Below are 25,697 nucleotides of genomic sequence, written 5' to 3'. Positions count from 1 at the left end.
GCATTGATATGTATTATAATATTGGGATTACTTTAAATGAAAAGTGGATTTAGATGATTATAAATATATAAAATAAATACATACTAAAAGGTTTAGCTGTAGTTAATATATAGATATCCTTTCTTTTTATGGTAATTTTATTAAAAATTACAATTAAAAAGATAAAAGCTAATACAAACTAAAAAATAATAACAAGAAAATAGAAAGTGCTGAAAAGAAAAAAAGAAAGAAAAATAGAAAAGAAAGAAAAAATAAGAATATAGTAAAGAAAAAGAAAAGAAATATATAAAGAAATGACTTCCCCCTTCATCACAAGAATAAACAATTTTAGTAACTTATCATCTTCCCTTAAAAATTAATACATAGATATCCTGAATATAATATTGTTGACATTCACATGCTAGTGAGAAACACTGTATCTCAGTGCCAATAGTTATTTGAATCTAAAATGCTGATAGGTGCAAGGTTTATTTTCACTGCACATTTCCTTATACATGTGCTCACGTTAGGTGTTGAAAAGGCTTAACATATCTGGGCAATTCCTTTATTATATCTCTCAAATATATTTAAATTAATTTCAGTCAAATTACACTGCAAAAAAGAAAAAAAGGGGGAAATTTCAGAACAGCTTTAATACTATTCGCTATAAATTGTAGTCTTCTCATATTCAGAGGCATCTGAAAGTCTTCTTTAGGTATACAAAAACTACTTGAAATATATAAGATTTAGAAAACAACTGACTTTGTTTGTGTTAACAGGATGAGAAAGTGCAAGGCTTCCTGTTATGTGAGTGTGACAGCTGTAGATAAGTGGGGAGGCCCTCACAGGAAATCCGTCTTACTTCTGCAGCGTGACTTGTCTAAAGCTCAGAAACTATCTTTAATTGAAGTATCAATGGCATGAAATGCTGCTGGTGATCAAACATGGGGGACATGGTGAAGAAGGACTTGGAAGATCAATCTATATTGCCTTTGGAAAATGAATGTACCAGGAACATGGGAGAATTTATGGAAGTTTCTCTCAATGAAAGGGTTAAATTTAATGATACAGGCTTATCCATGGTCCTACAGAATGGCTTGGAGAATCTCCGTCTAGAAAACTCTCTCACAGACGTTACCCTGTGTGTTGGCAGCATGCAATTCTCGTGCCACCGTGTGGTCCTTGCAGCAGCAAGCAATTATTTTAGGTAAGGGAGATATTTAAAATAAGACCTCTTTACTGGACGGTACAAAGCCCCCATCAACTTAGCAAGTGGAATGATAAAGCTAAATTTTCAAATCATTGATTTGAATCTACCTGTATTCTGTATGCTTCCAAAAAGTCTGTATTTGGAGTGATGCTATAAGAAGTGTATAGCCAGTGTTATGAACACTATAGCATCCATGTTTCAAGGATTCAGACAAATCAACTAAGAATGCTAGATTTTTTAACGTGGAATTTGGATGAGATTTTTTTTCAAGGTATTTCCATATGGGAATCAAGAAATAATCAAGCAGGGAAGAATGAGTATCTTCAGTTCCTATTTTTGTTCACGTTCTACAGTTTTAAAAGCTATTTTGAGAAATTATAAAATATTAGGAAGCAATATCTACTTATGTAGGTCAAGTTGTGATCTCCCTTTTGCAGTAGGGAGATTCAATTAAAAAAAGAAAAAGTGGAAATATTGCAGACAGTCCTGGAGAAGTCTTCCCTGGGATCTGTGTTTTATAATTTTACAGATCCTTGCGTGGTCTAACACTTTGTCAGATAAATTGGCATTTTATTGAACTTGACACAGGACTTTTCAGTTTTCCTCATGTTTGTTTTGTCAAAAATATTGTGTCTGTTATCCACAAGTGAAGCTATTCCCTACGCAGAACAGGGAACTGGAGTATGTAGATTATGTCCAAGAGCAATTTCAACTCTAACATTTTATGATTCTATAACACCAAAGCCCAAAGGGCCATTTTCTCTATATAAAAACAAAACAAGCAAAGGAAAAAATCCAGCATGTAATGCACTTTTACTGAGAGGACTTTCATTTAATGTATAGTTAGAAACATATATATTATTAACAGGAGAATAATCATTTTTAGTATCTAATGCAAGGTCAGTCAATCCATTCCTTTCAGCGAATGTAGTTTGGGGATTTGCAGCCTGCATATTTATTATAGTAGATTTTAAAATGATAAAAATTGCACTAGTAGTACTAGTAATAATTTTACTACTATAACTGTAAAACAAACAACCCACAGGTTGTTTCATCACCAGGAAAGGGATAATAATTACAATATATGTATATATCTAACTTGGGAAAGCCTGTAAGTTTTTAATCTCCTTTTCCTTTTGGAGACTTGTGTAGGGCTTTTCCCTTTTTCTTGTTGGATCTAATACTGAGCCAGTTTGGTGTAGTAGTTAAGGCACCAGGCTAGAAATCGGGAGACAGTGAGTTCTAGTCCTGCCTTAGGCACAAAGCCAGCTGGGTGACCTTGGGCTAGTCACTTTCTCTCAGCTCTAAGAAGGAGGCAAGGGCAAACCACTTCTGAAAATCTTCCAATTAAACTGTGGAGACTAGTCCAGGCAGTTACCAGAGGTCAAGATTGACTCAAAGGCACACACCCAAAAAAGGAGTACCAGATCTGGGTTGCAAAACTAGATTGCAGCAGTGAATGAGAGTTTTCTTTGTCTTTTGGCTGCCATTTAATAGTTGCTTGTGCAACCTCGCCTGGTAGCTGTTGGTAGTATATTACAATACTCCTTTTCATTATTGGTATGATATGCTCTTGTGAGATGGGAGACCATACAAAGATAGATAGATAGATAGATAGATAGATAGATAGATAGATAGATAGATAGATAGATAGATAATTTATAATAACAAACCTATTGTGAACCTGGTGGGAAAGTAAGCCTTAGTATGGACTGGTATAAAATGTTGTTGTTGTTGTTGTTATTTATTATTATTTATGGCCAGAAGGCCCAAATAGCAAGTTACAAATATAATCTAAAATTTGGCATTAGATAAAAATATTTAACAAATGAAGTATTTGATAAATATTACATAAAACACTTTAAACCACAACTTGTTGATGTGTTGCTAAAGACCTTGTTTTTATAACCTTAGTTAAAAATCTGTCTGTTGCCTCTGTAATTTTAGGATTTTCATCTGAACGTAACATTTTAACATACTCAGAAGTATCTCTTCCTGGTCTTGATTTTATACATAGGCCAGATAACATCCTACCAAGATTCTTATAAAATTCATAATACAATAAAATATGATCCACCGTTTCAAGATCAATACCATAACAGAGACGAAATCTTTGAGAGATGAGGATTTTTTGAAATCTACCATATAGCTTATCTGATGGCAATATATTTAATCTGGCTTTTGAAAAGACTATACTGTATTTACTTAAATATAAACTATTAAGATATATAGGGAGCTGAAAGGTTTATCTGTAATTAATTCCAAAAGTTATAGGTGAACTTGGAACTTTGGCTTTAGCAATTAATTCCTGTACTGAATTATTCCATAATCTTTGTTTAATACAATGATATACTGCTGTCATACCCCTGGGAAATAAATCATCAGGATCAATGCCAATCTGACTAATCTTTTGGGTCACCTGTTTAAACCATGTATTTACAAAAGATTCATTTGGGATTTCATGAAGCAATCCTTTCTTGTTTTTAAAAACATATATTTGCAACCAAAACATAATAGGTTTAGCCAAGCCTTTGTTTTCAAAGGGCATTGCCCAGTTTCCAGAGAATAACAGTTTGGAACTCAACTTGGAACACTTAAAAGAGGTCTTAAATATTTCACCTGCAGTTGGGCTATGATATTATTGGCAAATGTAATCCAAATTGCTGGATTACATATAAAATTTGAGATGCAATTTTTGCATTAAAAATCTGTATTGCTGCAGGAACAAATCTCCCTCCTTTTGAATAAAAATATTGAAGCAAGGCCATCATAGTAGATTTTGCTTTCAGAAGTATTGCCTTGCAATGATGTTGCCAGGATAGAGCATGATTAAATACAATGTCCAAATAACTAAAATTCTCCACTTGTGTTATCTCACGATCTTGAATTTTCCATCTGTACTTTTTTTTTTTTTGAAAACCAAAAGTTTAGTTTTATTATAGTTTATTTTCCTGGCAATACTTAACTAGTGCCTCAGGTAGGCGTTTCAAGCCCAATCTAGTACATGAAAGAAGAACAGCATCATCTGCATATAACAAGTTTTCCTTTTGGCTAATAATAGGCATTGACCATCAAACTGAAGTGATGTAGTCTCCAGATCATTGACAGAGATATAGTATTAAATAGTGTAGGAGCCAACCTTATTTCATACCCTTGTTCATTAATATATCATTTATGTTATAAATGTTATTTCATCTATGGTGGTAATGAAGTGTTGGATCAAACCAAAACGAAAGACCTCCTTACACTGGTGTTATAATCCCACCCCCACTTCTCGGAAAATTATTATCAAAATGAAAATAAAATCACCCTGTCTTGGAATAACTATTAAGTGTTTGTTCAATCCAATGAAAGCACAATCTCTTTGCTCTGAGGTATTAATGTCCCACTGCTTTGGTGTAATATTGGAATATTTGTTTGGTCATACTGAAATCAAAAGTCCCTGTGCGTGCTTGCTGTAATACTGATCTACTGTGGTATAATAAGTGAAATAATTTAAGTGGCATTGCACACTTATTTCCAGAACATTTTGCAGACTGACTGGATTTTCTAGATTTACTGAAACTGTCTCTTTTCCCCCCTTTAGGGCAATGTTTTGCAATGACTTAAAAGAAAAGAATGAAGAAAAAATAGTTATTAAGGGAGTTGATGCAGAAACAATGCAGATTCTTTTGGACTATACATATACCAGCAAAGTGCTGATTACCAAGGAAAATGTGCAGAAAGTCCTTGAAGCTGCCAGCCTTTTTCAGGTTAGTGAGTGCTTGTAGTAAATGGAAAATATATATAGGCCCAATGCACATATAAGACTAAGCTATGAATCAATTTTATTTAACAGCTACAGTACATTTAATTCATAGCCTTTATAAGCATAGCCAATTAATGGCTGTTTACTTTACATTCTTTATAAATATTTCTATACAGGTAGTACTCATTTAGCGACCACAATTGGGACCAGCATATGGTCACTGAGTGAAGCGGTTACTAAGTGAAACCACGACAGTGCTTACAGTCTTACTTCAGCTTTCCTTTGCTTTACAGACCTGTGAAGGCTGTAAATGCAAGTATTGGTTGTAACATTACTTTTTCATCACCGTTGTAACTGCAAACAGTCGCTAAATGAGGATTACCTGTATTAACTTTTTGCAAATATTGCAAATGTACTGTACAACAAGATGAAATTTTTGAGTTATGTTTTAAGTAATCTAAATGTTACAATGAAACTTTGACTCCACTGGTTGTTCCATCTATTTTAAACATTTTATTTATTTATTTATTAAATGTGTGAACCACCAATCTGTTGGACTCGTGATTGCTTACTATATAACTTACAACAAAATGCCCATTGTAACGTTAAATAACTCTTAACCCCAATAGTAACATAGCACAAAATCACATAACAAAAACTGAAAAACTGAAACAGTAATAACAATATATGATAACACATAACTGATAATAAAATATATGATTATGGCACCCCACAAGAAAGAGGCCACTGGGTGTACCTCACCTCTGTTATTCATTGGAACTACCCACTGAGGTAGAAACAGAACCACTGCAAGACAGTGCCCCCAATCCTAACCTCTTAGGCATTCTAGGAGAATACCATGGTTAATGGTATCAAAAGCTGCCAAAAGGCCTAATAGGACCAAGAGAATGCATGACTCCCATCCACGTCCTGACAGATGTCATCTACTAGAGTGACCAATGCCCAGAACTTGGACTGGTAATCCACTTTTTGGACAGTGCTCTACAGCTGAGTCCCTAACATCTGCTTAATTATCAAACCCCACTGGATCGGGCAGGGGGGCTCTAAAGACAGGGTTCACCACAGCCTCTTCCAAGGCTGCCAGTATCTCATTGTCCTGAACCAAGGCATTCTCCTTCATTCAAGTTGTTATACACATCATGGCTGTAGGTAGGAACCAGGAGGAGCATGCATCAAGCCCACAAGTGACAAGGTCATACCAGAAAGCATTCTAAACTCTGGTCCATAGGCCAAAAAGCATCCTGATAACAGTCAAATGATCCCTAGGAAGAGTCACTTCTTTGGCAGATCTTGGACAGCAAAATGCTGAGTAAAATGGTCACAACTGCTAGGCAGGAGATCTTCTTGTTAGCCCCTCCCTATGTGGGAATATATTACCCTAGATATATGATATATGAACAGGGTACTCAGCCTACTTTCACAAGTAAGGCAAATGGATTTTTAGATCCCTTATGTTTAGCAGGGCTCATTGTCTTGTAACTACTGTATGTATACGATTGTATTTCTAAACTGTTTTTTGCATTACTGATAGCCAATTCCAACTTCTCTTGTGTAGCTCCCAAGCTGTGGAATCTCCCTGAGGAGCTCAGTTTACAGCCTGGGAACCTGCAGGAAAAGTCTCTTTCCTGCAGACCAGATAGACCAGCTTTCTGTAATTGGGGGATATCTTTAAAACGGCCCCTCCTGTTGATTTGAGTAGCTGGGCAAATTCATAGTGAGAGAGGCAGTTCTGCCCTAAGCCCTTTAGGGCTTTAAAGATCAATACTTTGAAATGTATCTGGTAGGCAACTGATAGCCAGTGCAGATCTTTCAATACAGGAACTGTGTGATTCCTGTACCTTGCATTGGTCAGCAGCTTAGCTATTGCATTGTACTGTATATCAATTGCAATTTCTGGAAGCTTTTCAGGTGCACTGCAATGATGTTACAGGTTGCAACCAAAGTGTAAATAAATGTTGCTAAGTCTGGATTACTGAGGAAGGATCACAATAGACTCACTAGCCATAATTGGGCAGACACACTCTCATCATACCTGCAAATCTAGTGATAGTGGTGGATCAAGAAATATTTCTATATTATGAAACTGCTCGTTCTGGAAGATGAAGGTGGACCTCTTTATCTGCATGTTATGTTCCAGTATATAACTATGGGTAAAAAAAATTGTGGATAATGAGCCTGTGAGCTATGTGAATTGGTGGAGGGGTGGGAGTAGTTTCCATAACTCTTGAAAATAACCCCAAAATCCTATCTCCAAATCACAGAAAAGCAGAAATAAGGATACTGTATCTCTTACCTCTTATTTCCCACTTTCCCACTGTATATTTTCCAACTTATTTTTACTATGAAGGATATAACATGCGGGGAGGAGATAACCATATAAGGCCAGAATGCTACAAATTACCAGGATTGCTAGGAAATTGGGGGTGCAGTCTGGATGTGAATTGTGCATGTGCAAAATGGGGGACAGAACAAAACATGTGAAACTGTTTATAGGTAAAAGAGATAGAAATAACAAGTTCTCTCCATATTTATTAACTGTGAATACATGAAACAGCAGATAATGTGACCATAGATAACAAAGTCCGTCTGCATAACCCCATCCAGAACAATGGTACCTTAATTCCCATATCCAACTTTTTCTTTCCCAACAGTACCTCTGCCTTCTCTGGATTGAATTTCAGTTCTACTCTCCCATCCAGCCTGTTATCAAGCTTACGCATGTTCAAGGGTGCTGATTGTTTCATGGAGTCAGTACAGTACTGAATAGTATAGTTAGATGTTATCAGCATACTGATGGCAACCTCCTCCAAAGCTCTGAATATAAATTATAAGTGGTAGATGTAGATGTTATAAAGCACAGAAGACAGGATAGAGCCATTGAGATCATAGATCAATGACCTAAGAGTCAAGCATTAGACCCCTAGTATTACCTTTTGGAGGTGCCCTGACAGGAGGTTCACTCTCAGTCAGGAAAACTGGTTGGGTCAGTTTACAGTACATATTAGGGCACCCTTCTGGTAGCCAGGGGACACATATTACATTTTTATGGGAACAGTGAACGAGGCAGTGATTTTGGGTCAGTCACACTCTCTCAGCTCAACCTCATAGGCTTGTTGTGAGGAAAATTGGAGGAACAAGTGCTGCATGTACTACCTTGAGCTCCTTTCTTACCTGTAAGAAAGGAAGATATAAATCCAAGAGTAAAAATGAATAAACTCTGTTTTGGCCTTCAACATAAAAAAGTAGCAGAATTAAGATGGAGGCATTGGTAGACACTTTGTAATACAGTACATATGAGGGCACCCTTCCGATAGCCAGGGGACACCTATAACATTTTTATGGGAACAGTGAATGAGGCAGTCATGCAGAATGGGCAAGACAACATCGTGCAAGGGCTGAGACTACAGATTTCTCTCTTTTGGAGAGCCACTTTTGGAAAGGCATTTACACTTTTACTTATTTTCAGATGGCAAGTCTCCTTTAGGATGTCTACTTCAGATTTTGTAAGTCTCCTACCTCACAATAGGGGAAAGTGCATCAGTAGTTTCTCTTCTGCAGGATTGAAGAGAACAACTATCTGTAATTCTTGTCTCATTAAGTAATGGAATGGCTAAAATCATCATTACTTGTCTGGGATATGTATCTAATATGACAAATTATGCAACATCAGATGGACTACTAATTAAATAAGCTTCATTGGAAATACTAAACTAAACATTTCCCCACATGTATCTCTAAAAACAGGAAACAAGTGGTTTATAGGCCAGGTCTGTTAATTTTCAGTTTTTGTAAGCAACCTAAATATGTCAACAGGACATGGTTCGGAAGACAAGATTCTGCTCTGAATAATTTAAAAATTCTACATGCGCTATTAAACTGTCTCTGGGTTTTCACTTCTCTCTTTTCCTTTTAATTACTTTTTAAAACTATGCGGTGCTTTAGCTGTAGCCAATTTATGTACAGCAAACAAGAAACTATTTTGGGGTTTCATCAGCTGTTAAGAAGAAACTCATGTGGTATTACCAGGACTTGACCAATCTATTTTGATGCCTAAAGCACAAGACAAGATGGCACTTTTCTTATTAAGCAGAATTAAGCAGTTGGTTCGGGAAACAGATCCTGAGAAGCAGGGAGATGTGGGAAGAAAGAACAGTTCTGCCCTTAATGGGCCACTAGAGGTAACTGTCCTGCACCAGTTTTGAAGTAAGATTCGGTTGTCACTGTTGTTGCTTTGTACATGACATGTGGAGAGGCATCATCTTTAGCTCAGACACTTCAAAATCACTTGAACCAGCATTGGACTCATCCTGTGTGTGCAAGCTTACTGCACTGATGGTTGAATCTTACTATAATACTGGGAAGGAAATAGTATCATTCCTGATATCTGAGGGTAGCCAGAACACTGTGTGACACACACAACTTGGTTCTTCAACAAAGGACATTTGGCAGAGGGTTTTGAGAAATGGCTAGCAAGTTGCCACTGCTGTCTTCCAATATTTACACCTGACATGGTTGTATAACAGCCTTATGGCCAGGCTGATTCCAGACGCTGATATCTCTTAGAGTAACTGAATGAATATTTAGAATATTCATATATTTAGAAAATATTTATCAGCATGGTCCAAATATGGTAACATTTTTTCTCATTCTATAATTTGATAATTTTGACAATATGGTTGCGTTAAACCAAGTGCCCTTATCCAGTTAATATTGAATGGATGGTGACATGGTCTAGCCTTGTTATATTGTTTGTCCTCTGCCCTAACTTTTTAAAGGCTGGATGTGTGCCCCCAATATCAAATGTATTTAAAAAAAAGAATAATGTTCATAGGATATACAGTTTTCTTATGAGTCTCATATAACTCTACTTCCTTATAAGACCCTTCACTGGATACTGGTATTAGAGGTCATGACACAGTACAGGTTCTCCAACATGATGGTCTCTTGATGTAGTGGGCCACACTTTCCAGTATTCCCAGCCTTCTTATCCAACAGCAATATCTAGTCATTTTACAGCTGAGCAAGGACATACCAGAGCTGCATTGGAGACTACAGAAGTTCCATTATCTGAGAGAAGAAACATATGTTCTACCCCTTAAACTGATGCAGCTGCTGCTTTAGGAAAATTACCTGGATCATATGCAACAAATGAGTTATGAACTCAGTATAATGTAAACAAATTACACCCTTGTAGGGACTGATTATTTTAATGATATAGTAATTAATAAAAGCATTCATATCAAACTAAATTATTAGCCTTACTGAACTAACAATATTGTGTAACCAATATTGGTTATTAAGTATTTATTCTAATCCCTTAAATATGTGTTTCAGTAATATTACTGAGGGCCGTCAGCAGAATATTTATTTGGGAAGTAATTAAAATAAATTGCTCCATATTGCCTAATTTCAGGAGTACAATGGAAATATCAACAATATATTTTTATATCAACAATATATTTTATTGTTGCCCTTATTAAACAACTGGGAGTTAAAACCCTTGCTGATCTACTTCTACTCATCCAGAGAACTGTCAATAGACCTTAATCTACCTTCTGTCATAGATGGCTTCTGGGAAAATCTTGTCTGTTGTGGTATTCTACTAAGATTAATATGCATACACATTCACTATCATATGAAAGGTTAAATGTTTGTTGAAAAGTACCAATTGCCGCTGAATGCAAAACCCTGGATATTGAATATAGCCTGCTATTTATCAGGGTGATATGCAAACCTTACAGTTCTTGAGGTAATTTATTACCCTAGTACCCCCAGAATCAAAGGCATCATATCAGTTGCATTTAGGGAACAACTGTGAAGGAAGACTCTTGCCCTCATATGCAATTTGTGAATTACTAGGATATATCTGGTTGGTTATTGTTTTCTACAGAATGAATTTTTGGCCTGATCCATCAGGGCACTTCTTATATTTTAGATACAGGACTCGGCTTCCATGCTTTCAGGTGGTTGTGAAGACTTGCCTGGCTGCTGCTGCTTATCTTTTCACCCCTCTCCTCATTCAAGTCATGTTTCTGCTGGTATCTTCACTTATTATCTATGTTCATGGTGAAAGTTTATTGCTCTCTGGCTTTTCTTTCCCTCTTTATAGTACTAGATACTCCCTTTTGTACCTGTTTTTTCCCCCTTGAACTGTATCAAGGTCAACTGTGAGAAGAAAACATTTCAACCATGAATTGCTACCACATAAGTAACATTAGCATCAACTGAAGCACACACAAATTTGAACTATCTAACAAGAAACAATGGGTAGAAATTGTAAGATTAGAATTTGGGTACTTTACACACCAATCAACACTGTTGTTCCTCATGTTCTTAAGGTTTTCAAGAGCAGGAAAAGGAACACACAAGAAGATAGTCTGTATAATAAGTGCTCTGTTTCCTGGCTATACTGATACCGAAGGTTATAATTTCTCAGTGTGTGTGTGTGTGTGTGTATGTGTGTGTACACACACACACACACACACATATATGAGCGGCTGGATAGTGTAGTGGTTAGAACACGCAGGAGACTGGGGTTCAAATCCCGGCTGGTACCAACCTTACCAGTAGGGGTCCTTGGGCAAAGACCCCCTAATGCGTTACCTGCCTACCTCAAATATGAGGGTGACACGAACTAAGGGAGTCATGCCGGCTTGGACATCGCCCGGATTAACAAGGTCTGTGTCAGATGTTGGGGAACCAGGACAATCTGACGATAAGTGAGCTACTGGAACAAACCATACATGGACGAGACAAGAGAACTCGGAATTGATGGAATGCTACTACAACAGCAGACATAATGAGAGGGGATATATGAAATGTATGAGAGAACTATGGGTAGACAGAAGACCTACATCCACACTAACTGAGAAACAACTAGTTACCCAGTGCTTCAACATAGTGAAGAGGAAGCTGCTCTTACTTGAGATAGACCAACTCCACATTATAGCCTGGACTCAAGCAGACCTGGAAGAACAACTGGATGTGCAGCCAACACCTGAAGCTGGAATGTCACTGCCACCCCTTCTATTACAGAGCACAGCAGCTGATATGAAGCATAAGATCATGGATAAACTAGCTACAGTCAACCCTCGAGACCAATTACCAAGGCTCAGTGGAGAAGTACCATCGGATAGTATGCTAGAAGATGCCAATAGAGCCCTCCAGACAATCCCTACTACCACCATAACTCAAACCAATGAACTGATATACACTACAGCTGCTGTAATCCTGGAAATGCTTGGCTACACGATCAAGAAGAACAGCAGTACTTACCCCCCCCCCCCCGGAAAATGAGATTGGAGACTAAAATCAAGGCAACTCGGAGAGAAGTCAGTCAGCTGGTGGAATTACAGAAGGATGTGGAGATTAAGGATAAGACTTGGCTACTGAAAAAATACATGGGCCTGACTCTATCTGAAGCCCTAGAGACTGCTAAACAAAGGCTCACAGCACTGGCTACCAGGCTAAGGAAATACACTAGACAAGCAGAGGCCAAGAAGATAAATGCCCTGTTCTCCAAAGAACCATCCAAGGTGTACTCCCAACTGCAGAGTAACAGCAGAGCCACCAGCAGCAGAAACTGAACAGTACTGGAAGAACATATGGGAGAAAGAGAAGACACATAACACCAATGCAAAGTGGCTGCAGGGCCTGAAAGCAGACCACAGCAATCTCCCCAAACAGGAACCAGTCACCATCACAGTAGCTGACTTCCAACAGTCGGTCAAGAACATGAAGAGCTGGACAGCACCTGGCCTGGACATGATCCACACCTACTAGCTAAAGAAACTAACAGCAGTGCATGAATGCCTAGCAGCACAGATGAACCAGCTGCTAGCAACAGGCTCCCACCCAGACTGGCTAACACAAGGAAGGACAGTGCTGATCATGAAAGACCTCCACAAAGGAACAGCACCATCCAACTACTGGCCAATAACCTGCCTCCCCACAACATGGAAAGTTCTATCAGGCATCTTAGCTACCAAGCTACAAGACCACATGGGCCAGTACATGAGCACAGCTCAGAAGGGCATTGGGAACAACACCAGAGGCTCAGAACACCAGTTGCTCATGGATAGAACAGTTGCCTGAGACTCAAGGTCTAGGCAGACCAATCTGAGCACAGCCTGGATTGACTACAGGAAAGCCTATGACTCAATGCCACACTCATGGATCTGTGAATGCCTGGCGCTATACAAAGTCAACAGGACACTAAGGACCTTCCTCAAGAACTCAGTGGGACTGTGGAAGACAACACTGGAAGTCAACTCAAGTCAGCTCACACAAGTGGCCATCAAGTGCGGCATATACCAAGGTGATGCACTGTCCCCACTGCTGTTCTGCATAGGCTTAAACCTCCTCAGCCAGATAATCACAAGGACTGGATACGGGTACAAGTTCAAGAGTAGAATCACCATCAGCCACCTCCTCTACATAGATGACATCAAGCTGTATGGTAAGAGTGAACGAGATATCGACTCACTGATCCACCTGACACGGATCTACAGTGAGGATGTTGGGATGTCATTCGGACTGGAGAAGGATGATAGTAAAAAGAGGGAAGGTAGTTAAGACCGATGGAGTGGAACTACCTGTGGGCCATGTAGCAGACATAGAGACCAGCTATAAATACCTTGGTATCCCACAGTCACATGGGAACCATGATGAGGAGGCAAGGAAGACAGCAACATCCAAGTACCACCAAAGGATAAGACAGGTCCTGAAGAGCCAGCTCAATGGGAAGAACAAGATCCATGCCATCAACACGTACACCCTGCCAGTCATCAGATACCCTGCTGGTATAGTGAGCTGGCCAAAGGAGGACATGGAGGCTGCCGATGTGAAGGCCTGGAAGCACCTTGCAATGTATGGAGGTTTCCACCCCAAGTCCAACACCCAGAGATTGTACACCAGCCACAAAGAGGGTGGGCAGGGTCTGATGAGTGTCAAAGCCACTGTTCTGGATGAAACCTGGAGTATCCAGGAGTACATCAGTAAGATGGCACCCAAAGATGAGTTGCTGTGAGAATGCCTGAGGCAGCAGCAGACATGGGAGGAAGTTCAAGTGGAGGAAGTACCATGGCAAGATAAGACCCTGCATGGGACGTACCATCAACAGATAGCTGAGGTGGCTGACATTGGGAAATCCTATCAGTGGCTGGAAAGGGCCGGACTAAAAGACAGCACTGAGGAACTGATCATAGCAGCACAAGAACAGGCACTAAGCACCAGATCCATAGAAGCAGGGGTCTACCACACTAGATAGGACCCAAGGTGCAGATTGTGCAAAGAGGCCTCAGAGACAGTCCAACACATAGTGGCAGGGTGTAAGATGCAGGCAGGAACAGCATATACTGAATGGCACAACCAAGTAGCTGGCATTGTGTACAGGAACATCTGCACAGTATATGGGCTAGACCCCCACCCCAAGTTCAGAAGGGAGATTCCACAGAAGATCGTGGAGAACAACAGGGCTAAGATCCTGTGGGACTTCCAGATCCAGACAGACAGGCAGGTACTGGCCGATCAATCAGACATCGTGATAGTAGACAAGGACCAGAAGACAGTGGTGGTGATAAATGTAGCAGTGCCAAGTGACAGCAACATCAGGAAGAAGAAGCATGAAAAGCTGGAGAAGTACCAGGGCCTGAAGGAGGAAACAGAGAGGATGTGGAAAGTAAAGGCCAAAGTGGTCCCAGTGGTGGTAGGAGCACTTGGGGCTGTGACTCCTAAGCTGGGAGAGTGGCTCCAACAGATCCCAGGAATAACATCAGAGCTCTCTGTCCAGAAGAGTGCAGTGCTAAGAACAGCTAAGATATTGCACAGAACCCTTAAACTTCCAGGCCTCTGGTAGAGGACCCGAGATTGAGGAAGATACATACCACCCATAGGGGTGAGAGGAGAATTTATATACAGTGGTACCTCAGGTTACGAACGCCTCTGTTAACGAACTTTTCGGGTTACGACCAGCTCTGGCCGCAAAAATTTACCTCGGTTTGCGAACTCCGCCTTGGGGTACGAACAGGATACGCGGCCATTTTCCCTCCCGTGACACAGTCCGTGGCCATTTTTCCGCCCCTGACATGTGGTCTGCGGCCATTTTCCGCCCCTGACACGTGGTCCGCGGCCATTTTTCCGCCCCTGACACATGGTCCGCGCCCATTTTCCTGCCCCTGACACGTGGTCCACGGCCATTTTCTGCCCCTGACACATGGTCCACGGCCATTTTTCCGCCCCTGACACGTGGTCCGTGGCCATTTTTCTGCCCCTGACACGTGGTCCGCGGCCATTTTCCGCCCCTGACACGTGGTCGTAGGGAGGGGGACTCTCCCTCCAAGCAATAGCCGCCTCCCTGTCCTCCACGCCAGAACGGATTAACGGTAATTACATTGAACCTTATGGGGAAATTTCCTTCGGGTTGCGACCAATTCGGGGTGCGACCAGAGTCACAGAACGAATTAAGTTCGTAAACCGAGGTTCCACTGTATATATATATATTTGTATTACGTTTGTGTTGGTTTTAACTGTTTTTATTATTGTTCACTGCCCAGAGTCACTTGTCTGAGATGGGCAGCTATAGAAATTGAATTAATATTAATATAATATAATATAATATAATATAATATAATATAATATAATATAATATAATATAATATAATATATCTTTTTCTTATGCTTTTAGTTTTTGCGCATGGTAGAAGCTTGTTCCAGTTTCCTTAAAGAAGCTTTACATCCAGAAAACTGTGTTGGGATTCTCAGGCTGGCTGATGCTCATTCCCTTGATAAACTGAAGGAGCAAGTTGAGAATTATATTGTCCAGAATTTTACACAAGTGCTGAATTATGATGAAGTTTGTGAGTTGCCTGCAGACATTTTGTGTTGCGTGCTAAAGAGTGATGACCTCTGTGTCACTGAAGAAGCTCAAGTATTTCAGATAGTTATGAAGTGGGTGCGTTACAAAATAGCGGACAGGCTCCCACTCCTACCGTATGTCCTCGAGACTGTCCGTTTGCCTCTTCTGGACCCTTGGTATTTTGTAGACGCTGTTGAAACAGATCCACTTATCAGGCAGTGTCCTGATGTCTTTCCTCTGCTTCAGGAAGCCAGAATGTACCATCTGTCAGGAAATGAGGTGAGTGAAAATGTGATAATATTAAGGGAACTACACTACAAAGATTATCCAAATCTGTTATTCAGCAGTCAACCTTCTGTGGTGAGAGAGTGTCTTGCTTCATGGAACTTTGATCTGTTCCATGGACAATGGCTTCATGGCCTTCAACAACCTTTTTGCTCTAAATCAGAGATATATTCTAAAAACTCATGTGGCTCCTGGAACACAAAATATTTTTGTGGCGTAAGCTTTTGTGGCCCCACAATTTTATATTTCCCCCTGTAACTGTGTAATAGTCCACAATAATCTGTTCTTAAATTGTCACAGGAATGTTTTATTATTGTTTACATTTCTACCTGAAAATTGTTATTAAATCTAGGTATGAGCAAATTTCATATCATCTCTCTGATGTATGATGTTTTTTAGCTTAGGATAATGGTGCCAGTGGAAAGGGTCAGGGTTACATGCGTCTCCCTAAAGACTTTGTTGTGGCCCCCAGAGCTTCTTCAAAAATTGCTACCAAATTATAATTATTATATATCATAAAGGGGAAATTGTAAGTAAATTAAATTTCGTTTTTGTCATGGCCCTGCCCAGTTACTGAGTTCAGCCACATGTGACCTCAGAATCAAATGTGGCTCCTAGTCCCTACACAGGTGTGCATCTGTGGCCTAAATACACATTTATAGGTAGGGAAGGTGGTTGCTGGTTGGTAGATTTTTATAATAATAATACTGACCTGGTTAATTTTGCTTTTGTTTAGATAATTTCAGGAAGAACAAAGCCCAGAATGCATGAATTCCAGTCTGAGGTCTTTATGATCATAGGTGGATGCACAAAGGATGAAAAATTTGTATCAGAAGTAACTTGCCTTGATCCTTTGAGACGCAGTCGTTTGGAAGTGGCAAAACTGCCAAACACAGAACAAGAATTAGAAAATGAAAATAAAAAATGGGTGGAGTTTGCTTGTGTGACATTAGGAAATGAAGTCTACATATCAGGTAAGGAATACAATAGCTGCTGCTGCTGCTGCTGCTGCTGCTCCTTCTTCTTCTCCTCCTCCTCCTCCTCCTCCCCCTCCGCCTCCCCCTCCTTCTTCTGGAAAGAATAGTTACAGAGGTAAGTAGTAAGCTAGCAAGCAAGCAACTAGGGGTGTAAGTTGAGCTCTCTCCCAGGGCAGCATCTTTGGGGAACCTGTCAGAGGTTCCAAAGGCTTTCAGAAGAAACCATGCTGCTGAGCAGGCCTGCTGCTGACCTGTACGGTGCCTTTATGCAAATGTTTTTTGCTGCCAGAGTGTCAAGTCACATCATGTGGCAGCTGCAGCTTCCTGGTGTTTCATTCTCCCTTTTCTTCTACAGTGCATGTGCAGACACCAGTAGTAACTGGATGGACTTCTTTCGGGCATCCTGCAATGCAGCACTGGGCTACTACCATGCCCATCGTTTGGTGCCCCCCATGTCATGGCGCTTTTATGCAGTGCACAACTTGCACACCTGCTCGTGGTGGCCCTGCTGCTGAGGCAAGGTTGATCTGGAGCAACTGTGGAGGAGATGTTGTAGCAGCATTGGTGGCAACTCTTTCCTCACTTGCTCCTCCCCTCCCTCCCTCCCTCCCTCCCTTCCTTCCTTCCTCCACACTTCTTTGCTACAGCTCCTATTAAGGTCCCACATTTATTCAGGTTTGTTAAAAAGGTGGGATGCAGAGTGAACAGCAAGAAGGAGCCTAGGTGGGTGCTCTGTGCCTATGGGGTATAGACACTGCCTTCCCTGCCTTTACTATGTTTATGCCAAAGAAAGAAAGAAAGGGATTAAGATAGCAGGGCTGTGCAGCACTTTGGACTTAATCTCCAAAAGGTGCTTCAGCATGTGTAAGAGTGCAAAGGTCTCACCTGGCTACTTTTAAGTTGATGTACACGGGGGGTACATTTGTGCTCCCATTAGTCTTAAGTGCCTTTTGGAAATGAGATCCAAAGCACTACATAGCATTAATAGATAAACTGATAGATACAAATATAGAAGAGAATATGTGTAGCTCAGGGTTGGACTGTGGAGTCCTTGGGGTTCTCAACCAAGCTCAGAGAACCCCAAGGACTCCACAGATACAAATATAAATAGTATATAACAAGTCTTTTGCTTCTTATACAGTATATACTGCTGAGGTGATAGCCAAGGATGGAGAACATGTGGTTCATCAGCCACATAGGGTTTCCTAGTCCCAATGTTTTGCAAAGTTTAAGTGCAAAATAGATGCATCTATTTAGTATCTTAAACCCTACAAATCCTCTCTCTCTCTTTTTTTTAAATCTGCGCTCAGTCGTTACCGACTCTGCAGTGACTGCTTGGACGAGTTCTTGCAGTCTTCAAGGCAAGGTGTTTCGGAAGTGGTTTGCCAGTGCCTCCTTCCTAGAGCAGAGCCCAGCTGGCGAGCGCAGGAGGCGGGGTTTCCGTTGCTTCGTGCCCTTTTCGGGCGAGCGTGGTTTTGCGTTTACCGGCAACTGCTCCCAACTCCTTTTGCAAGGCGCCGCCAGCATTTTTCCTCCCACTGGAGTGAGAGTACCCATTTATCTACTCGCTTGAGTTTTTGAACTGTTGGGTTGACAGGAACTGGGGAGGAAACAGGAGCTCACCCTGCTAACGCGAAGGCTGGACTCGAACCGCTGAAGCGTCGACCATTTCTGGCCGGCAACTTTCAGCGTCATTAAGCCGCTGCGCCACCTCTACCAGATCAATCCTCTACCAGATCAAAAATAAGAACCAATATATTCTGCCCTCCCTGGTGATGTTACCACATCTATGCCACACCTGCATCTTTCAGATGCTGAAAAAATATTTAAATAGGAAAATGCAGTGTCCTGGTGCAAAAAGATTGTCTATGTCTAGGTGCAGCCATGAAAAGAATGTGGCAGATTGACACTGCGGGGACTCAGGTTTAAGTCCACTTTCAACCATGAACTCTTACTGGGCAACTTTTAGTCACACTCTTAACCCAGGGAAAAATACTTTATTGTGGAAAAATATTGGATGAGGGAATGCTATGTATATTTGGGCTCCTGAAGAAAAGGCAGGATATAAAGCTAACACAATAAATAGATAAACAAGCCTTCCAATTTTTCAAGTAAGTTTATTTATTTATTTATTTATATATCACATTTATATAGCTGCCCATCTCACACAAAGCGACTCTGGGCAGCATACAACAATTGAATAAAATAACAGATAAAAACAATAATTATAAAAGGTATTATTAAAATGCAACATTATCAAAAAGTTTAAAAATTTTAAAATATACAAACCCTGTAGAGCAGAATAGAAGTTATTATTGTTTTACTCCAGTTAAAACCATAATGATGTATTTAGACATCTGATAATATAAAAAAGCTTCAGAGGTTTTTGAGATTAGTTCTGTTTATCTCTTAAGCAATGAGGACTAAAATACTAGTAAACAACAAAAACAAACTACAGCATAATTGTCAAGATTCTAACGAGAGCATGTGAACAAAAAGTGTTGTTGAGAATATGTTCTGCATCTTGGAAAAAAAAATGGAATTTGATTTTCATTTGCTGCAGGAGGAAAAGAAACACAGCATGAAGTCTGGAAGTATAATTCATCCATCAACAAATGGATCCAAATTGAATATTTGAACGTTGGAAGGTGGAGGCACAAAATGGCTGTTTTGGCTGGCAAAGTGTATGTGCTTGGAGGTTTCGATGGTGTACAAAGACTTAACAGTGTGGAGATTTATGATTCCTTTCACAACTGTTGGTCTGAGGTAAAGTACAGATGTACTTTCAGTATTAGTGAAACAGAAAACAGGACCAAAATAACACAATGTTGCTATCTAATGTAAGTGAATAGACAAATAGTGTTTTCACACACAATATCAGAAATGCTTTTTTTAAAAAAAATCTGCATCTATAGTGCAGTGTAGAACTAGCCAGCTGATGCACTGAGCATTAACATAGCATTTATTCTATCCTGCATTATCAGCTATGCGGTATGAATATACATTATGCAAGAGAGACATGCAAAACTTAGCACATCTATTTTTCAAAGTGCATGTAGCAGCTCTGGCAGGTGAAGATCTTCTGGCTGTTGCTCAAAGCAGATCAGAAATCCCAGGCTGATTTCAGATGCAGTGTATATAGATGGTGCGCAGGTCTGAGGAAAGCACTGCTCATAGACAGTTCCTTTGTAATATTGTAGTATTGCTCTCAATTCCTGTTTCCCACCCTTTTACATTAGTATGAATTCACAGAACTGAGAATGCAAAAACAACAGTGCGTGTATGCTAATATTTTACTTCACTTGCCAATTTCCATGGGTCTAAATTAAAACAGAAAGATGTACATCTAGATACATGTTTCCTACAAAACTAGTTTTCCATTTATCAGCAAAAACTTTCTGTTCTCTCTTTTTAAAATATTATTTCCATTCTATGTAAGAAATGCCTTCTAGAATTCTATGTTAGATTCCTCCTGCCCACATGCAGACTTCATTACTTATGCTTTGCAATATAATTCATTCCTGTGGAATTAGTTCAACTCTGTTGAATTAATAACAATTCTTGTTATGCTGTTACAATAATATTGTTCTGTTGTTTCTCTTTTAGCTGAATTAAGCATCATAGCATTCATGAGATTAGCAATCTATGACAGTGTTTTTTGTAAAAATATAAATAATAGCTGCGAGAAAGGTGATCAGAACCACGGTTCTGGTGCTAGAAGAAGAGGCTTTAATCCTTTGCTTTCTGCTGTAGATCCAGTTCTGGTCAGAATACCACCCTTTGTTTTTTTTCCTACTGGAAAGAAAGCTGCTTCATTTGGTACACATGAAAGATTTCCTTCTTGTGTACAGTATGGCTTTGTAATGCTTTGGATACAGTATTAAAAAGGTTCTTCAGAGTATGTGGGAGCATGAAAGTAGCATCCATCTGTACCTTTTTAGAGCACCCATCTCTTTTCCCAGGATCGAGTAGGTGGTCTTTTCAAATTTCAAATGAACCTGGAAAAAGGTGTGTCTGTTTTAAAGAATTGCAGCTAAGTGCTATGTTTATAGTTCCACATGCTCTGAAGCAGTTTTCTGGAACTGAATCCGAAGTATTGCCCAGCCCTAGTAGTAGTGAGGCCCCTAATTCAGATAAGATCCACACTGATCATTGGATCCTTTCAACCATCCACTATTTTCAGCTGCCTCATTGGCTTATTAATAGCAGAAAATGAGGTAACCTAATGTACACTGTCCTATGCTCCTTAAAGAAAGGCCTGGATATAAAAGTGAAATGATAAATGTACTGGATAAAATAGAATCCACTCTTTATTCTCTGAGCTGAGCAGTCTTTTTTACTTTTTATTCAAGAGTAACAACTCATCCTTCATTTTATGATTCAGTCATTTGTTTACATCCCACCTTTCTTTTGGGAGCTCAAGATGATATACAGTACATGGTAATGTACCTTATTTTATTCCTGTGAAAGAGTTGGGTTCAGAGATAGTGATTAGCCCAAAGCCACCCAGTTGCTCCATTGGCAAGTAGAGACTTGAATATCACTTTATTCCACCGGTTTGTATCTGACCCTCTTCTTTCCTTCTTTCTTTCAAATACAACTGTGTTGTCAAGTTTTGACTCCTTACCTGATGAACGCTACAACTATTTCAGTATTGTTTTCTTCTGACCCACAAAGGCTTTATACCGACTTTTCATTCCCTTTCTCTATTATTGTAATATTCTTCTCCTAATCAACCAGTATGTTCTTACTTCAGACTGCTACTCACTTATACATTCCATCTTCCTAATATAATATATATGACATGTAAAATCAAGATTAATTTTCAGCACATTCCTAATCTATTTTATTTGTTTGACTTCAATAAAGGCAGTTCCTCTCATGATCAGTGTGAGCTCATTTGGAGCAGCTAGTTACAAAAAGAAACTCTATGTGATTGGAGGAGGACCCAATGGGAAGTTGGCTACTGACAAAATACAGTGCTATGATCCAACAACAAACAACTGGTGCTTAAAAACACCTATGCCTGTTGAAGCAAAGTGTGTCAATGCTACAACTTTTCATGACCACATCTATGTTGTGGGTAAGCTGAACAGCTGTTTTAATGTGCTTAGGAATTTTGCATATTTTCATTAATTCGGTACACTTTTTATAATTATACTTTTTTTTCTTTACTGCACAAATGCCACATAAGGATATGTGAATATCACTTGTGATATTCTTTTTAATTAGATCATGTAGATATTTCCAGAGATATGAAGGGAGTGAATTGTAATGATAGCTGGCATACAGTAGTAAAATTACTACTGGTGATACACTACTAATTAAGGATATTGGTTATTAGTAGGTTCTCCTACAAGAGAATAAATATGGTGGTATTACTAAAATCATTTAGAAATAATATAATAGTTAGCATGATGCTTGCTTATATATGTGTTATGTCCAGAATGGGCATGTATATGTGAATGTCAAGGCTTTTAGATGAACTTTTGAATGTAAGGAAATAGAGTTATATTTTGCTTTTTTTCAGTGAGTGTGTCATGTGCCTCCCCCCCCCCCCCAACTTCCTATGTATAGGCCAAGCTCCCTTGACAATAATTTCACACACATTTTCACAAACTTACAGACAAGGAATTCTTTGATGTACAGTCTAGTAGGATATGGCCAAAAAAACTTTGTAGTGTATTTAATATGCTTCTAGGTACCATTTTAATTTGATTTGAATTGATTTTAATCTCACCACAATCAAAACAACTCTCAGTCGTTAAATATCCTGTACAAAAGATCATAAGAACTTTTTGAATTCTACCTTATAGCTTCCAGGATGTGGGTAGGGAGTGAAGTGATAGACATCCTGGAGTCAGTATGCACTGTAATCATGAACCTCGGTGTAGTGTTACATGCGCACTTATGGTCACTCACTCACAGCCTGTTGAGGCACATGAATCTTGTAAGCCCCTCCCCCCTTGCTTCTGCCTGGGTTTTCCAGGTAGGTGTGGCTAGAGCAGACAAGACACACATCCCTGGTCAATTGCCAGGAAATACTTAGGAACACCCACACAAATCACTTTCAACGGAATACTGAAGCACATCAGCTTCTTAGGAATACATGGGGGCCCAATGAATTTAAAGTAGCAGCAAAACTTTACTAGTTACAATGTAGATTTGCTCTTTTTCTCTCTCTCACACACACACTCATCCCCACTTATCCACATCTTTCTCAACTAAGCACTAGCTAGAGGGACTGAAGCCCCAAGTCTGGATCCAGGACAATTCAAAGAGTGGGCAGGCTTCAGGACCCCTTTTATCCCCCAAAGTCCTTGCTTTGTTGATTCACAAGTCTGACAGCTACTTTTGCCTTGTTGATTTACAAGTCCTGACATTTCTCCTTTGATTCCTTAATGACTTGCTTCTTTCTTATCTACCTCCCTGGAAGGGGATTTTTAAACAAGATTCATGGCTTTTGTCCTCTCTGCTTACTTCAGATTATAGCAGCTTCAGCCTAGTCTCACAGTAGATTAACTTTTGGTTGTCTATTTTTTCAGTCTATTGTTCTATTGAGGGGCGAAGAAACCAGACTCTGACATAAATACGTTACTCTGAAGCGTAGTGTAATCAAGCCTGAATTTAATGGGCCAGTTGGGGAAAGGGAATGCCCATAACTCTCCCATAAATGTCCATTAAGCCACAAATTACATCATTTGTAGTGATTTACGTAGTTTACAAAATGATGTCATTTCACAAATGATGAAAATCATCATAAATGCCATAAAATTAAGATAAATTTAATTGCCTCATCTAGATTGTCTGCTTCAGATGTAGTTAGCTTTTCTGTTATTTCGGGGGGATATCTGGATAGAAATTTGATCTGTTGCATCCAAAGTCCACTAATGGGAGTTGGTTAAATTGAGGGTTCACTTTATGTATTTAAGAACTAGTCACTTGTTGAAAAGAATAATTTTCTATCTTCCCTTTCCAGGTGGGGCAATGAGAGCAGTCTACTCTTACAGCCCACTCAAAGACACATGGTGCCTTGTGACTCAATTAAATCACGAACGTGCTAGTTGTGGGATTGCTCCTTGCAACAACAAACTGTTCATAACTGGAGGACGAGATGAGAAGAATGATGTCATCGCCACAGTGCTGTGTTGGGATGCAGAGACCCAGAAATTGACAGAAGAATGCATCCTCCCTCGTGGGGTCTCACATCATGGGAGTGTCACTGTGCGGAAATCCTATACATACATCCGTAAGATAGTGCCCGGAGCAATCTCAGTGTAACTTTGAAGGAAGATTCAAGATAAATGAAGAATAAGTGCTCATGAAATACCTCATTTTCTCAAAGGTTTTAAAGAGATTATTGGGATGGAACAATTATGCTGGCGTGGTATATTTTCTCAATTTCCTCCTATATGTGTTAAATTGTCAACATATCTGGACTAGGCATGGGAAAGACAGATGCATCATAGTACGAATACATTTGCACTTCCCAAAATGATATGTGAACCACAATAATATTATCCTTTAGTTATCACATTTCTCTGATTTTGCAGTGCACTTCTCTGGTTTAAAAAGAATGTACTGTATAGAATAATGTGTGCAAAGGGAAAAATTGCATCTAAAAAGAGAGATGCTGGGCAGAATAAGTAGCCTTATGCCCATAGGCACCAATGCACTCATAGATGAAAATGAAGGAAAAAGGGGGAAGCTGACATGCTGCAAATCACTCCAGTTAAGTCCACCAGGCATTCTTAGAAAATAAAATGGGGAATAGCTGGAGCCCAGACTTTTATTTGGAAGTGCCGCCTGTGAACAAACAAAGTCAAGGGTAAATAGGGGTTTGTTGGGAACAATGTTTGCTTTCTGATAAAACTGCTTTGTAACTGCATATATAACATAGCAACTATTTTGTGAATGCACAAGCCGGCCTCCCCCAGCACTATCACCATGACAATTAATTTGTGAGATTACTTCCCAAAAGTCCAGTAGGTCACAGTAGACCAAAAACATAACAATTCAAAAACAAAAAATACAAGCTTGGGAAATAGCTCAATGTAACATTCATGGAAAACATATATAAAAGCCCACATATTATATTTATTCAAAAGGAAGATAACCCTTTTGAATAAATGTAATTGAAGAGCCCCCCCATCCTCTGCCCAACACGGTATAGATAGCAACAAATAAAGAAATGCAGGTAAAAGTCTTGTGCAGTGCCCAGGTTCTCCATCTTGTTACCTAGGGTTGCAAACTCCAGCTTAAATCAATCCTAGAATTCTCCTCCACTTTGAAGTATGCGAATCCATAAAAATATAATAAAACATCCTTAGTACAACTATGAAAATAAACCAACTCCCAGTTACAGATAAACCAATCAATCAAGGGCATCAATTCATGTGTGTGCATATATGTGTGTGCATATCTTTTATATGTGTGTGCATATCTTAGTGGTATATACCTCCCAGAACCCTCCCCCAAGAATAACTGATAAATTAATTGCCTGGTACCCCTTTTACAGAGCACCATCTGCAGTGTCAACTGAAGTGCCAACACAAGCACATTACACTTATACTCCAGGCCCTGCACTGGCTTCCTACTGGTGTCTGAGTGCTACTTTTGACT

The 25,697-nt window shown here is 39.5% G+C and overlaps 1 protein-coding gene across 1 annotated transcript; it reads left to right on the top strand.

Annotated features, from left to right (window-relative positions):
- The first annotated feature begins 905 nt into the window (after nt 1-905).
- KLHL6 (kelch like family member 6) lies at nt 906-25,428 on the top strand. The gene is made up of 7 exons (XM_088132184.1): nt 906-1,186; nt 4,776-4,941; nt 15,643-16,092; nt 16,835-17,072; nt 19,639-19,841; nt 21,945-22,158; nt 24,055-25,428. The coding sequence occupies exons 1-7, from the start codon at nt 924-926 to the stop codon at nt 24,354-24,356; spliced, it is 1,836 nt and encodes a 611-aa protein (XP_087988310.1). The 5' UTR covers nt 906-923; the 3' UTR covers nt 24,357-25,428.
- The last annotated feature ends 269 nt before the right edge of the window (nt 25,429-25,697 follow it).

The sequence above is a fragment of the Python bivittatus genome, unplaced genomic scaffold (assembly GCF_059951505.1).
Source record: "Python bivittatus isolate LINGU-HERP-01145 unplaced genomic scaffold, Pbiv_v1 ctg000980_np1212, whole genome shotgun sequence".
In the NCBI taxonomy this organism is placed as follows: domain Eukaryota; kingdom Metazoa; phylum Chordata; class Lepidosauria; order Squamata; family Pythonidae; genus Python; species Python bivittatus.
Note: the sequence above shows the minus strand (reverse complement) of the source record. Positions and strands in the feature narration are given on the sequence as shown.

What these genes read in the sequence shown, in the direction of transcription:
- KLHL6 (XM_088132184.1), top strand. Translation starts at nt 924, where the DNA reads ATGGGGGACATGGTGAAGAAGGACTTGGAAGATCAATCTATATTGCCT. An exon ending in ACCATCTGTCAGGAAATGAG is followed by an intron (nt 16,093 to 16,834) that starts GTGAGTGAAAAT and finishes GCTTTTGTTTAG; the next exon opens with ATAATTTCAGGAAGAACAAA. An exon ending in TGACCACATCTATGTTGTGG is followed by an intron (nt 22,159 to 24,054) that starts GTAAGCTGAACA and finishes TTCCCTTTCCAG; the next exon opens with GTGGGGCAATGAGAGCAGTC.